Source organism: Phalaenopsis equestris, unplaced genomic scaffold, assembly GCF_001263595.1.
Source record: "Phalaenopsis equestris unplaced genomic scaffold, ASM126359v1 Scaffold000002, whole genome shotgun sequence".
Taxonomy (NCBI): Eukaryota; Viridiplantae; Streptophyta; class Magnoliopsida; order Asparagales; family Orchidaceae; genus Phalaenopsis; species Phalaenopsis equestris.
Genome location: NW_018164444.1, coordinates 64,632,850 through 64,649,025, shown reverse-complemented (window position 1 = coordinate 64,649,025; position 16,176 = coordinate 64,632,850). Strand labels below are relative to the sequence as shown.

General features: G+C 35.5%; 1 protein-coding gene across 2 annotated transcripts; it reads right to left on the bottom strand.

Annotated features, from left to right (window-relative positions):
* Positions 1-137: 137 nt before the first annotated feature.
* On the bottom strand, positions 138-13,911 carry LOC110032953. Of its 2 annotated transcripts, none has more exons than XM_020736748.1 (5): positions 13,686-13,911; positions 13,473-13,615; positions 7,166-7,263; positions 826-986; positions 138-713 (listed from the first exon to the last, which is right to left on the bottom strand). In XM_020736748.1, exons 1-5 carry the CDS (start codon positions 13,852-13,854, stop codon positions 679-681), a joined length of 606 nt encoding a protein of 201 aa, XP_020592407.1. In that variant the 5' UTR covers positions 13,855-13,911; the 3' UTR covers positions 138-678. The 2 variants fall into 2 exon arrangements, with proteins under 2 accessions (XP_020592407.1, XP_020592417.1); XM_020736758.1 differs by having other exon boundaries at positions 13,473-13,579; positions 13,686-13,909.
* Between the last annotated feature and the right edge of the window lie 2,265 nt (positions 13,912-16,176).

Sequence of the window (16,176 nt, the reverse complement as noted above, 5' to 3'; positions counted from 1 at the left end):
TATATATATATATATATATATATATAAAGAGGAAAAATAAAAAATCAACTGACTTCAAAAAATCCACAACATTTAAGGAAGACGGCCAACACTCTCATAAAACATGAAATAAAATTTCAAATGAAAACAATAAAAAATTGCAAGGGAATTGTTATCTAATGCTAAATATGTGTATGATCATCACATTGTTAACTGTTAAGACTTTTGTTCGTCAAAAACTCTCTTCTTTACATTTGCTTATACTAATGCCGCCATGTCAGAAAATCCTTGTTATGGTCCTTGTGTCAGTTTACTGGACACAACAGAGCAGTTCCCTTGAGAGGCATTTACGTACACAGCACACAATTCTTATGTATTTACAAATCTCACACCTTAACTTTCATATTTACAGACATAACACTCAAATTTTTAATATTACATCAAACATAGCTCTACAACCACGTTTTAAAAGTCAAATTCACATTTTTCATACATAGGTAAAGCACCAAAATTCTGACTGAAAATATGAAAGTATAAGTGTGAGATATGTAAATACATAAGAATTGTATGCTATGTACTTAAATGTCCCTTTTCTTATCTCTAAAATGCCAAATATTGGGAGACGGCAACTTCATCTTTCAACTTCAAAAGGAGAATAGCTTGAAACATAAGTTACTATTCATATCTCTTATTATTTTCTCAAACTGAGGGGAGATTTCCATGGGGACTCTCGTCTATGAAAAAAAATGGCAACCTTCAATACTTATTCTGCCGAATAAAACCTTTCAAATATGCATATAAAACCATTAATTAAAACTAATTTTAATAAGAATGAGGGATAAATACCTGTTCCTTCGCCACCACTTTCACTGGCATGTAGAACAGTTTGTGGATAGCACGGAAGCTTTGATTCCATCATCTCAACTTCAACTGCAGCCTTGTCACAAAATTTGTCATTCTCCAAGTGCTTTTTAATCATGTCCTTTTGTATAGCACGTTTCTCATAACTACAGAGAAGGATACAAAGAAAGTAAAATTTCCTGATCTAGATGATAATGAAAATGTTTCAAAAATTCAAAAATAAATACTGCTTAATTAGGAAGTTGAATTTATGTAAAAAAAGCAATTTTTTAAACAGCAGGATGCCTTGTGACAAATAAACATTTGTTAAATAAATTGTTTAAAATAACTACTTTTTTGGATAAGAAATGACTAGAATAATTTTGAATTTTTTTGGGTGAGATTTTTTACCACTTCATGAGGACCTGAGCTGTACCACTCCTTGTTAACATCTCACTCTAATATCACCTTTACACCAATGGAAATCAAAATAATGATGAAAAAAAAAAATTCCTGATTCCTGATCCCAATTTGATGGCTTTGATGGCTTTCAGCTCAAGTACAATCCCTAACTTAGAGAATTGCACTATGGCCCTGCTGACTGAATTTTAGATAGAGAAAATGGGGAATGGATAATGTAAATAATGACGGTGGCTTAATATTAGCTCCAAGAGAGAGAAGATTCAACTGGAAGGTCTCGGGAATCATGCAGGAGAGAAATAATGTGGAGTTTATTTCTCAGTGATCGTGAATTATAAAAAGATTTTTCAATGTACCCATGTCCATGATCTCATTCTTGCCATTCCTCTTCTCTCACTTTAAGTGAACTTGAAATGGTTGTTTCCTTCATCTCCAATCCCTAAAAATGAGAACTGAAATAGGTTCTAAAGGGATAATTGCTGAGATCGATGAGGTGGATAAAGGAAACTTTAAGGGGGCCTTGGGATTCATGCAAAAAGAGAGAAGAAGAATGTGAATCAGGGTAATTATGACAATGAAAACAAGGAAGGAATGAGAAATTAAAAGAGAGGATGAGGGGAGCTAAAATTTTCAAGAGTTTATACAATTTTGTAGGAAGCTTAAAAAAAATATTTTGAAGCATATTCTGTATTAATGATTTTTTAAGCAACTAACTCAAAAAGTCAATAAGCCAAGTCCACGTTGGCTCATTGGCACATCCAGCTTAGCATTCAAGCCATTAATCAGCCCGTAATCAATCTAGTTCATGCGGTTCAATTATATCCCCAGAAGCAGCAAACCTAACATTGCAATGAGCATAGCAACTATTTCAAATTATATCAACATTACCCCCAATAATATTGGAGGCAGTCACCCTTCATCTAATTAAGATAAATAATTTAATGGCTACTGAGCAATAATTTGCAGCATATCGCTTGAAAAAAGTCAACATAGTTAAGATTTGAACCCCAGAAATTGTTGTTTATGGCAATAATAAGATTTATTAAGTAAAAAGTATAGATTTCTCCCCGTCATTCTATTAAAAAGCTAAGGGCTTGTTTGGCATCAATTTTATTCTTTGTTTTTATTTTTGTATTTTCTTTTGTTTAGAAAAAACATGTTAGTTTACTGTGTTTTCTACATGTTTTTTATTTTTTATTTCTAAAAAATAATTTACATATTTTTGAAAATAGTAAAAACAACTTTTAGGTATTTTAAGTGTTTTTTAAAAGTGATCATAGCTTAATAAATATGGAAAACATGTTTTATTTCAAATCAAAATGTAAAAAAGAATAATATAGAAACAAAATTTGAAACTAAAAAAAAAAGTAATCCAAATGGCCCCTTTAAAAAAAAAAAAGCGAAGAAAAAATAAAGATGAGTACAAGACTAAAAGTTTCTATCACTCATAACATATTCTTTGGAAGGAAACCATCGCTTGGCAACTAGCAACATATCCCCATCAACATGTTACAATAGATGCTGTCAACTTTATAGAAAATACGGCAGTAACAAAAAATTGGATATTGAAAATTTATTCTTGTCTAAAAATTGAGCTAAATACATGTTCCATGAGACAATCACCTAATTAAATTCACATGTAAATTGAACTCTCCCTTCTTTAAACAAATTATCATGATATAGTGGTCAGGATCATGTAGTATTTCCAAACTATTGTTTGTTTAAACCAATCAGATTGATCGCTTCCATCATCCATATCTTATATCTTTTTAGAAAGGACCAGAATATGCCCTTTTAATTCTCATACCATCTGGACAAAGTTGATTTGACATTCTTCAATTGTTTCACAGCAGTAAAGGCAAACGGATAGCTCTATTAAAATTTCACTACCATAACAACAACAAGCTACATATATTCTTTATCAACATTTTCACTACCATAAAAATAAAAAAATAAGAATAAAAAAGAGGAAAATGTAAGGGATTTGTCTACTGTGAGGTAGAGACTAAGGTCGCATTTGTTTGGGCGTTTCAGATTGAGTTCCGAACCGAACCACATATTATGCGCGTTTGAATCAAGTCTTCTCTAAACGTGTCCCCAACCGCGGCCCCATTTAGTCTAATTACGACCAATTGTTTTTTTAAAAAATAAAACTATATATATATATATATAGAGTCAAAATAAGTCGAACATGAACGACCAAAACTTTATTCGTGTTCGGCTCTTTTATATATCGAGCGCAAAAAAATTATTCGTGTTCGGTTGGTTTGCTTAGCGAACAAATCGAACACGAGCTATTAAACAAGCCGAACACAAGGCGTTTTGACAGCCCTAATCACAATGCATTTTTGGTGTTTCCTCATTACCATTCTAATGGGTGTGGTATTGTTGGAGGCTTATGGCTTGAAACTTGTTGAAGTTTTGGATGTTTTTTTCGGCAGAAAACAAGTTTATCATAGGTGTCGTTTAGTTCTAAGATTATGGTTTTTGATAATAAATAGTTGGGATAAATCTTATTTTATTTCTATTTTGTTGATTCCTAATTTATTTCAAAATAAAGTATGCTTAGAATGAAGGACCCTATAGATGCATTCAATGTAATTTTGATTACTTTATTGAAGTCAGATCATTTCTATAAGGTTTGAACTCGACCCAATGAATTCTCTAATTCAACCATTTCCTCTTCCCTGTTTCAATAAAATATCAAATTAATTTCATTGTTATGAGGTTGATTCAATAGTTTTTATACTATCAGATATTACTTAATTGTTGTAATTATCATTGGATTTATTCTAAATATATGTCCATTTTCGTAATTAAAATGATTTTTTTAATATCTAGCCTACACTTATTTAATAAATTAGTTTATAGACTTTAGTTTTGTATTTCTGCTCATTTGAGTATCACAATTCAAAAAGGATAATTATGTACACTGAAAATACCTATATTATCAACATAATATATACCGAGGGGTATTTCAATCATTAGACCACAGACAACACTTTCAGAACTGTATTTTTCAAACAAATCAATTATTTCTAAAACACCAGCTTCTGAACAGCAAATTTTTAACAACTGCTTTGAAATTGAGATTTCGTACAGCCACAACTGAAACAAACACACCCTAAAAAAGAATAAAAACATGAAACATGGAGGGTGTGAAACTTTGGAAGAAATCAACATAAACTTAAAAATGAATCTACTAGCAGCGACAATATGAAATTTCTAAATGATGAAACTTGTAATAAAAAAAAAAAAAACTAAATTTTACTAAATTTTCCATGATTCTCACTCCATGATTCTCACTCCTTTCTCTATGACAGCGAAATTAATAGCCCAAGAAATTTAATGTGAGATTATAGCCCAAGAAATGTAATGCAAGATTATAGCCCAAGAAATGTAACCATTTTAATATAGACTCCAAAATGAACTGCATAGACATTATGACAACTCTAGCACAGGAATTCGTAGAGAATATAAGTGCCATGCAGAAAATAAGCCATCAAGTTGTATGAATTTTTAATAAAATAATACCATTTAATTTAATATCTCATCAATGATGTGCTCAAAATATAAAATAAATGCACTTATATACCATAAAACCTGAAGTAATTAGCTGCAAAATGATGATTTGTGTATATATTAACCAATACATTTATAAAATACTAATTTATAAAGTAGGTAGGACATCTTGTCACAACCCAACCCAGGATTTGGAATTAACCAAAGTGGGTCAAAATGATCGGACAGTGGGAATTAGATTTTCTATATTCATTTTCTACAACTAGCTATTAACAAATGAAAGATTCACTAAATAAATTAAATTAAATCAGTATAATTAAATTTATCTCATTACAGGTTATCAGCATCTATAAATATTTTTTTTATCGCTCATCTTTTAGTCAATTAATTATACCTAAAAAGTTAGTTTAAGACAACAGTGAGCTAACTAAAACTAGTGAATACTCAGATTTCTAAACTACAGTAATACAAGGAAAAAAATAATAGGCATGTCAGCTAAACTTTTAACAAATTATGATAAAATATTTGATAATTTAAGAATATGACCAAAACGATAGGCCATGCTATTCAAAGGATTTATGTTAATAATATATCTATATTATTTATATCTATATAACCGTTACAGATGCACAGTCTAAAAATTGTATCATATAATGTACTTCAATATCAATATCTTTTTTCATTTATGTGAACGGGTATTTTAACGTTCCTCCGCAAGTACTATGAATGGGTGACTTCATCATAGCCAAGCATAAACATAAAATCATTATATGAAAATCATTAGTTACCGAGATAATTACTTTTTGCTCATTTGCAGAGCAGTCAATATACTTATATAATATTTAATACATATGATAATTTAAACAATGCGGAGCACACATCATTCCTACAATATAAACAAAAATTCAACAGAATTCAAAATCTTGAATTTGTAGTAATTTCAATATAACTAGTGATAATACTAGTAAGTAAATTTGGCCTAGAAGAAGCAAAATATTATCATAATATAAGCACATGAGTACTCAGCTCAAACACTGATGATTCTCTAGTCAAGAGTTCTCTTTACTGATCTCCAATGAAAACCTAAAGTCAAATGCATAAATAATCATTATTAATTTATTATATTGATGTATCTTATATTATAGTAGTAATTATGAAAACCTAAAGTCAAATGCATAAATAATCATTATTAATTTATTATATTGATGTATCTTATAGTAGTAATTTGTTTATTATTTTACTATTTAGTATCTTCATTTCGTGATATAAATTTAATTATTTCTCTCAAACAATTTAAATAAAATATTGACAGTAAAATGTTGGTCCTCCTAATTTAACGTCTAATCACTTTATGTAATTTATATATTTTCAATTAGGCTTTAAGATTTATATGCATATATTTATATTAGGCAACAATTTAATAATATTATTATTAATTTATTTGAATTCATTATATTAGTCAGTAGATTTAATAAACCAAAAAAACTTAAATAAATCAAATCTTAACATTACTTTGCTGCAGAAACCCTTTCTTCAATCTAGAAGTGAAACTTTTATAGCCCATGTAAAATGTAATTAAATTTAATATTTAAATAATAAACATAATATATATATAATTTATTTAAAAAGTTAATTAAATAAATTCACCTTTTAATCTAGGTCGAAAGCCCCTCTCACGCATGTGAACCCACTTCATCCTTCACGTGATCCGACTAGTGCGCGAAGGAAAACTTCCAAAGGTCTCCTTATTTTTCTTCCACTGGGCAAGTGCCCTGCTCTTCTTCCCCTTTCTTCTTCTTTGGCTAAATCGTCGAGATCGAGTATCATTGCATGGGCAGGAACTCCTGCACTTGCCTCCTCCTCTGCACGACAGCGGCGTCACCCTCGTCCTCGATATCGAGCACGAGCAGAAAGCCCTAGTCTGCGATCTTCTCGTTATTCAGCTTTGCAAGCGTACTCGAGGTTAGTTACCCCCCACTCGTCTCTACCCTAGCCGCTCGATCCACCTCTCCTTTGCATGGGTCAATCGTCCATATGATGTCGAAATTGCCTTGTCTTCCTCATACACATCGTTTTATAGAATGTAAGTGACCTTTGAGGTATCGATTGTCCACTTCCTCTCCCCCTCTTCGATTCCCTCGGGTATTTGAAACGAGACGTCACACAATATAAATTACTTTAACAAATTAATTGGTTTGTATTTCTCACTGCTAGCCCCTTTTCTTAATTCCAAGGGTTTTAGCTGATGGATTGCAATTTCTTAATGAAATAATACCCAAAATGGCAACAACAAAAATAAATAAGAAATGTCACAAATGGCACAAAACTCAGTGATACTTCCTTCTTGGTGGATAAAATACAGGAAAACAGTAACTAAACAAAATTTTTGAAAAATAGAACTTACGGAGCAACATAGTTCTTCACTAGATGGAAGTATATTCTCCAAAACTGTTTGTCCTTTAAAAACCGTGGACATAAAGCGTATCTGATCCTTGAAATCTCCTGCACAAATTTATCACAAAAAAGGTTGATAAACAAAGATGCTTATAAATCTACAGACAATTGTTATGACAGCCAGACCATGGATAGAGTTGTTAAACAGAAATATGAACATTAGTTATGAAGACTTTTGTGTAATTAAACAGTTCTAATATTTTTGTTGACAACGAACATGTAAGTTAAGTTTAAACAGCAATAACTGTAAGAAAATAATATTGTGAGTAAAGGCTAACAGCATAGGTCAGTGGGAAAGCACAATCAGGAGTGTTCAATGGGCGAATTTGGTCCAACTCAGAACTTACAAGAAACATTTAGAATCTGGTTGATAATGCTACGCAGTCAATGCATTTTGTCGTTTGGGCATTTATATACATACCACCCAATTCCTATGTATTTACAAATCTAACATCTAAGTGATATGCATGTAAATTTTCCTAACTAAATATGAACTTACATATGAATTAAGTGGCATATGAAAATTGCTACAGCTCATAAAAGTGAATAAGTTGCAACGCAATGTGTTGTCTTACACCGTGAATCCAACAATGCAGGGTTATAAAGTTTTCTAAATTAAGGCACATAAGATTATTTGATTATTTGAAGAGGCACAAATTGAATTTTTACTAAAAGAAACATCAAATTATGGGGCCTATTTAAATATACCAATTATACTTAAATCTGCACTTAGAAACCAAGGTCAAGGTAGTTGTGACATACTAAGTTCTTGGGAGAAAAAACAGGATGAAAAGCATTACTAAACTAGACATTTGGTTTGACATTACTTATGCAGACGTTAGCCTGGTACTCCTGGAAGAAGAATTTGAAAATCTTCTTCTATCATTCTTCTAATTCCTTCATACTAAACTGAGATGCAGCTTCAAAAGTAAACTGCTTAACAAGAAATTTCAATAGAAAAGTTGCTTGAATTAGTGAAAAGCCGTATATTATTATATGTCAAGGACCAAGAATCAGGGAATGGGAGTGATTAATGCTTACCATCAATAATTACATTAATGTTATTTTAATCAATGTTATTTCCTTTCAATAAATTAGTGCTAGAATTATGCTATTGTAATTTTCCTTTCCATAAGTATGGGTTATTGCCTATTCCATTCAAAGGTTGTTCGGCTATTTATTAGCTTGAGGCCAATAATGAAGATCATATGATAAGTATTATTTTCAATCTTGTGTTGATTGGAGGTTGTGGTTTTCTCAAATTAAACCAACTAAGGAGGCCGATGATCCTTCGAAGTATCCTACAATATTACCAACATAGGTAGAGCACGCAAGGACGATCCTTGTTCTCTACCCATTCACAAAGCCGCTACAAGGTCGCAAACTCGGGCACGTAACAACTTGGTATCAGAGTCAGGCATGTCCGACCACCGTCTCGAGCATGTGGAGAATGAGCTTGGCTCATTGGCTGCGGGCCAAAAGGAACTACAACAAACTATGAAAGCTAGTGAAGAACGTCTCTTGAAACATATGGAGACCATGTTTGCTCGTTTTTCTACGCGTGGTGGAGGACATGAGGATGATGTCGAGTCTTCACGCGGGTCCCATCATAGCCTTTCGGGAGGATGCTCTCTCGCACCTAAAATCACTAAGTTGGACTTTCCACACTATAATGGCATGGATGATCCAACCGGGTGGATTTGTCGAGTGGAGCAATTTTTTGAGTTCCAAGGCACAGAAGAGGCAGAAAAACTCCCCATGGCCAGTTATCACTTGGATGACAACGTCCAATTGTGGTATCAACGTTTCAAAAATCGGCGAGAAGGCGTAAATCGGGAAGTTTTCAAGTACGAATTGCATTTACGATATGGGTCTTAAAGGTACCAAAATTTCTTTGGGGATCTCACCAAGCTTAAACAAACAGGAAGCATCCGCGATTACCAAATGGACTTTGATCATTTGTTACATCGAGCTGGTGTCTGAAGAACAGCAAGTCGGGTGCTTTGTGAGTTGGTTAAAGGATGCAATACGAGTTGATGTGCAAGCATGTAATCCAATTTCAATGTCCGTCGCTATCGGTCTGGCACGACTTTATGAGTCTCTTATGTCTGACCAACGGAAGGGAGGGTACGTGGAACCTCCAAAGGCTCCATCCACCATGGGACATCCACTCTTACCCTCAGCATCTCTTACTCGAGCTCGTAACCCCACCATCAAGAGATTGAGTCCGACTGAGCTGCAAGAAAGGAGGATGCGCAGATTATGCTTCAATTGTGACGAAAAATTTTCCTCGGGCCATCGTTGCAAGAAGTTATTTTTAATAGAAGGAATTTTTCCTTCTATTGATGATCCGTTGGAGGAGACTACTGAAGAGGAGGAAGCGGAAGGAGAGATTCCCGAAATTAGTTTTCATGCTATTTCAGGAAATACAACACATCAGACCATACGTTTTTTTGAAAAAATTGGAGATTTTGGGGTTACCATATTGGTGGATTCCAGTAGCACTCATAACATTTTGAATTCAAAGTTAGCTACCAAAATGAGAATTTATCCTACAAAGAAAGGAGAATTCTCGGTTCAAGTGGCGGATGGAAATAAGATGAAAAGTGAAGGATTGTGTGAAAGCCTCCCTATTTTAGTGCAAAAGGTTTAATTTCACGTAGATTTTTACCTTTTACCAGTGGAAGGATGTGATGCTGTTTTCGAAACTCAATGGCTTAAAAAATTGGGTCCAATTATTTGGGAATTCAATAATCTATGGATGCGATTTTGGTGGGAGGGGAAAACAATAGAGTTACGTGGAACCAGATGGCCTAACAATAAAATCATGGTTGATCGTGATCTAGAGTTGCAACTGCGGAAACAAAAAAGAGCTTTTTTTATTACAATTCAATTCCTTAAAGTTGGGAGAGAAGCAAGGAGTTGCAGCAACCGATTTAATTCAAGATTTAATGGTTATTTTGAATCAGCATTCAACTATATTTCAAGAGATTCAAGGCGTGCCACCTCAACGATCTCAAGACCATAAAATTCCATGGGAAAATGGAGCTAATCCAATTTCAGTTAAGCCTTATCGGTATCCCCATTTCTTCAAGCCATTTTGGAAACTTGCACAAAAGGTGGAGAAATTGAAATTCTTGTTCATTGACAAAATCTTTCTCCTATCAAGGCCACATGGGAGAATCTGGCAGAATTGAAGACACGTTTTTTCCTTGAGGACAAGGAAAATTTTAAGGAGGGAAGAGTTGTCAGGGATCAAGAATCAGCGAATGGGAGTGATTAATGCTTACCATCAATAATTACATTAAATGAGATGGGAGTGATTCAATCATTACATTAAATGGGATGGGAGTGATTGATGCTTACCATCAATAATTACATTAAATGAGATGGGAGTGATTCAATCATTACATTAAATGGGATGGGAGTGATTGATGCTTACCATCAATAATTACATTAATGTTATTTTAATCAATGTTATTTCCTTTCAATAAATTAGTGCTAGAATTATGCTATTGTAATTTTTCTTTCCATAAGAATAGGTTATTGCATATTCAATCCAAAGGTTGTTCGGCTATTTATTAGCTTGAGACCAATAATGAAGGTCATTTGATAAGTATTATTTTGAATCTTGTGTTGATTGAAAGTTATGATTTTTCTCGAATTAAACCAACTAAGGAGGCCGAGGATCCCTCGAAGTATCCTACAATATTACCAACATAGGTAGAGCACGCAAGGACAATCCTTGTTCTCTACCCATTCACAAAACCGCTACAAGGTCGCAAACTCGAACACGTAACAACTTGGTATCACAGTCAGGCATGTCCGACCACCGTCTTGAGCATGTGGAGAATGAGCTTGGCTCATTGGTTGCGGGCCAAAAGGAACAACAACAAGCTATGAAAGCTAGTGAAGAACATCTCTTGAAACATATGGAGACCATGTTTGCTTGTTTGCTCGTTTTTCTACTCGTGGTGGAGGACATGAGGATGATGTCGAGTCTTCTCGCGTCACGCGGGCCCCGTCGTAGCCTTTCGGGAGGAGGCTCTCTCGCACCTAAAATCACTAAGTTGGACTTTCCACACTATAATGACATGGATGATCCAACCGAGTGGATTTGTCGAGTGGAACAATTTTTTGAGTTCCAAGGCACAGAAGAGGCGGAAAAACTCCCCATGGCCGGTTATCACTTGGATGACAACGCCCAATTGTGGTATCAACGTTTCAAAAATCAGCGAGAAGGCGTCAATTGGGAAGTTTTCAAGTACGAGTTGCATTTACGATATGGGCCTTCAAGGTACCAAAATTTCTTTGGGGATCTCACCAAGCTTAAACAAACAGGAAGCATCCGCGATTACCAAATGGAATTTGATCATTTGTTACATCAAGCTGGCCATTTTTTTGAAGAACAACAAGTCGGGTGCTTTGTGAGCGAGTTAAAGGATGCAATACGAGTTGATGTGCAAGCATGTAATCCAATTTCATTGTCCGCCGCTATCGGTCTGGCACCACTTTATGAGTCTCTTATGTCTGACCAACGGAAGGGAGGGTACGTGGAACCTCCAAAGGCTCCATCCACCATGGGACATCCACTCTTACCCTCAGCATCTCTTACTCGAGCTCGTAATGTAACCCTACCATCAAGAGATTGAGTCCGACTGAGTTGCAAGAAAGGAGGATGCGTGGATTATGCTTCAATTGTGACAAAATTTTTTCCCCGGGCCATCGTTGCAAGAAGTTTTCTTTAATAGAAGGAATTTTTCCTTCTATTGATGATCCGTTGGAGGAGACTACTGAAGAGGAGGAAGCGGAAGGAGAGATTCCCGAAATTAGTTTTCATGCTATTTCAGGAAATACAACACATCAGACCATACGTTTTTTTGAAAAAATTGGAGATTTTGGGGTTACCATATTGGTGGATTCCAGTAGCACTCATAACATTTTGAATTCAAAGTTAGCTACCAAAATGAGAATTTATCCTACAAAGAAAGGAGAATTCTCGGTTCAAGTGGCGGATGGAAATAAGATGAAAAGTGAAGGATTGTGTGAAAGCCTCCCTATTTTAGTGCAAAAGGTTTAATTTCACGTAGATTTTTACCTTTTACCAGTGGAAGGATGTGATGCTGTTTTCGAAACTCAATGGCTTAAAAAATTGGGTCCAATTATTTGGGAATTAGTCCAATTATTTGGAAATTCAATAATCTATGGATGCGATTTTGGTAGGAGGGGAAAACAATAAAGTTACGCGGAACCAGATGGCCTAACAATAAAATCTTGGTTGATCGTGATCTAGAGGTGCAATTGCGGAAACGAAAAAGAGTTTTTTTATTACAATTCAATTCCTTAAAGTTGGGAGAGAAGCAAGGAGTTGCAACAACCGATTTAAATCCAGATTTAATGGCTATTTTGAATCAACATTCAGCTATATTTCAAGAGATTCAAGGCATGCCACCTCAACGATCTCAAGACCATAAAATTCCGTGGGAAAATGGAGCTAATCCAATTTCAGTCAAGACTTATGGGTATCCCCATTTCTTCAAGTCATTTTGGAAACTTGCACGAAAGGTGGAGAAATTGAAGTTCTTGCTCATTGACAAAATCTTTCTCCTATCGAGGCCACATGGGAGAATCTGGCAAAATTGAAGACACGTTTTTCCCTTGAGGACAAGGAAAATTTTAAGGAGGGAAGAGTTGTCAGGGAGCAAGAATCAGCGAATGGGAGTGATTAATGCTTACCATTAATAATTACATTAAATGAGATGGGAGTGGTTCAATAATTATATTAAATGGGATGGGAGTGATTGATGTTTACCATTAATAATTACATTAATGTTATTTTAATCAATGTTATTTCCTTTCAATAAATTAGTGCTAGAATTATGTTATTGTAATTTTTTATTGTTATGCGATTGTAATTTTCCTTTTCATAAGAATGGGTTATTGCCTATTCAAACCAAAGGTTGTTCGGCTATTTATTAGCTTGAGGCCAATGACATTAAAAAAAAAATAGTTAGGGATGCTTAGGTTGCTCATTTTTTTCAAAGTGTATTCGAACACAAAGCTACAAAGAAAGGGAAAAGGGAACAAATAATTACAATAATAAATGTAAAGAACTCCCCTAACTATCCCAACATTTCATCAATTTAGGCAATGTGATTGGGTCCCAAACTCGATCACGTAATAGTCTACTGCGGCTTTCTCAAACCCTAGAACATTCAAGGGAGGAGAGAATAAGATTTAAGCAAAACGAACCGCACCGTGGCTTTGGTGAGAAGAAGTAGGGCGTGGCGCTCCTGCCACTCGCTAAGATCCTTACTCAGACTGCTCCCCGAAGTACCAACATCGCCATCCGCTGATGGATCATCTGAAGCAGCAGCGGAGAAAAGTGACATTGCCTCATCTGCATCTTAGATCTTCGGGAGATTGAAGAAATTACAAAATCGAGAAGCAATCGTTGAGATAGGGCGGACCTTTAAGAGGAAAATTTTTGAAGGTATCTACGGTGAAATCCTTCAGGAAAGCGAGGAGCTGCTGCGTCACACCAAATTCCTCGAGCTGGGCTACTTTCTCCTCCTCCTTGCGCGGCTTCCCGAGCTTAGACCCTCGCCCGAACGGCCATGGAAGCGCTATGGAGTTCATATTGCCCCCGTCCCCACTGATAGTAAATCCGAAAAAAACCTAAATCCTTGTTCACAGTCTACGTGTCTTTCTAGCGCGTTTGATTTGCTGAAAAATTAGAGTGTAAAATTAATGTAATGTAAAATTATAACTATGACGCATTTTAATTAAAATATTATAAAATTATTTAATTTGATATAAAATAAATGATTTTTTTTTGTTTAATTTGAAGTAAAATGAAAATATTATATTTCAAAATAATGCTCATGCCGACAGCAATAGCGGTCGCTAGCCAACATTCGGTGTGTGACTATGCAACGAACAACATTCAACAGGCGATAAACAACTTTTGGCGATGACAGGCAATGAGTGTAGTGTAGCGTTGATAGCGGTGTAAACGAGCCGAACACGAGCGAGCCCAAACTTAGCTAGTGTTCAGCTCGTTTATATTTTGAGCTCAATAAGCGTGTTCATGTTCGGCTCGTTTGTTTAGCGAACCGAACACAAACTGTTCACGAACAAAGTGTCATTTTGACAATTCTAATCACGTAGTCATAAGATGTTAAAAGTTGACGCAAGTTTTAAAAATTATTGTTTATATTAAAATATCATTTAAATTTAATTTAATAATTTTTATTCTATTTTCTTAGGTAATTGACACGCCACCAACAAATTTTCATTTTCATCAGTCATCACGAATCTCGATGCAATTTTTTGAACAAGAAACATTCAAACTTCGATTAAGAGTCATACAGAGTTTTGATTTCAGCAAACTTATAGTCAAATTGATCAGCACGATGAGACTGATCTAATGATATGAAAGTCAGTCTAATCCAAGTCAAATCAAGCCCAGATCAAATCATTAAACCACTCTTAGAGGATTTTCAGACACATTTGGACAGACACATTTGGAAGGTTCAGACACATTTGGAAGGTCAAACTGATGTTGAATCTTGTGATTTCATAGTCAAATCGAACATCTAGACAAGAAGATTCCAAGGAGCCCAAATTTGCTCAATTCCGACATCGTTAAGACACTCAAATGTCCATCATACATCATCTGATCAAGGGAAGCTCTCCGGACCATCCGATCAAAATAGTTCATATTTTTGCATTAATGACACCCATAACACTATAAATAGAGCCCCACATCTCACATGGGGGGAGGCTGAAGAGAGAACTTGAGGCTTTGAGAAGGAGCTCAGGTCCAACATCATCCCTGTCATCGTCAATCGTCATCGACCACCACTAACCGCTGACGACCACCGCCGACCTCTGTGTACCACCGCTGATCGCTGTCGATCACCGTCGACTGCCACCGATCACCGCTAACCTCCATCCACCACCGCTGACCTCAATCGACCATCGTTGACTAGACGTTATCAATCGACATTGTAACTTGGAAAGCTAGTAACCCTTTCTCGCATGTGGGACAAGGGACATCTGTAATCATCAACTTATAGTGGATTTTTGCAACTGGGTCAGGCCTCGTGGTTTTTCACTTTACGGGTTTTCCACGTAAAAACTTATGGTGTCATCACAGATTATTTCCCATTTATCTGAGTGTGTGATGAATCCTTGTGTAATGCTAAGACGATAATTCATTAATCTACCGCCGTAAATTTTCTAGCACGCATCAATTTGATGTCTTCTGTGGGAAAGTTTCAATCCCATTACTAAAGTACTTACGTGGTTTACTATATGACCATTAGACACAATGTTCGTGACAACAGAGCATCCAACTCTAACACCCATCGTTCCACGGAGCAATCACTAAGCATGGGCGACATGCTTCTTTATCTTCCCGCCCTGGAAGACTCTATCCCTCCAACGAAGGTGTTTCGGGTCCTTCAATAGAAGATCAAATGTGTAAAATGGAGGAGTCTCAACTAGAGAGCTCCTACGCAGGGCTCAACAGTCGCCACCTATACCACTGGATGAAATTCGTTTACCATTAACTCCGCGACATACGAGAAACATACTGCTCGGAGGAACTCATTCTGGCCCGACTCCTCAAGAAGGAACACATCCCCTGTCAAGTCGTGATGCTAAACTTCTAGATACCGCAAATTCCACTCATTCATCTCGTATAGCTCACCTGACATCGCCTCATCTTCCTGTCATTCCGGATAATATCATTCTTAACGAACTACGATGTCTCGTCTCGGAAGAGTTCCCCTTAGAAAAAAAGGATCGCTTCTAAGCCCACCGTAACATCTATGAATCTTCTCCCTTAGTGTATGCGGTCTTCCAACACCCCATCCCAACAGGCTTTAAGCTTCCGAAGATCGATACATATGAAGGTACAACCGACCCTTACGAGCATATTGATCATTATTGACC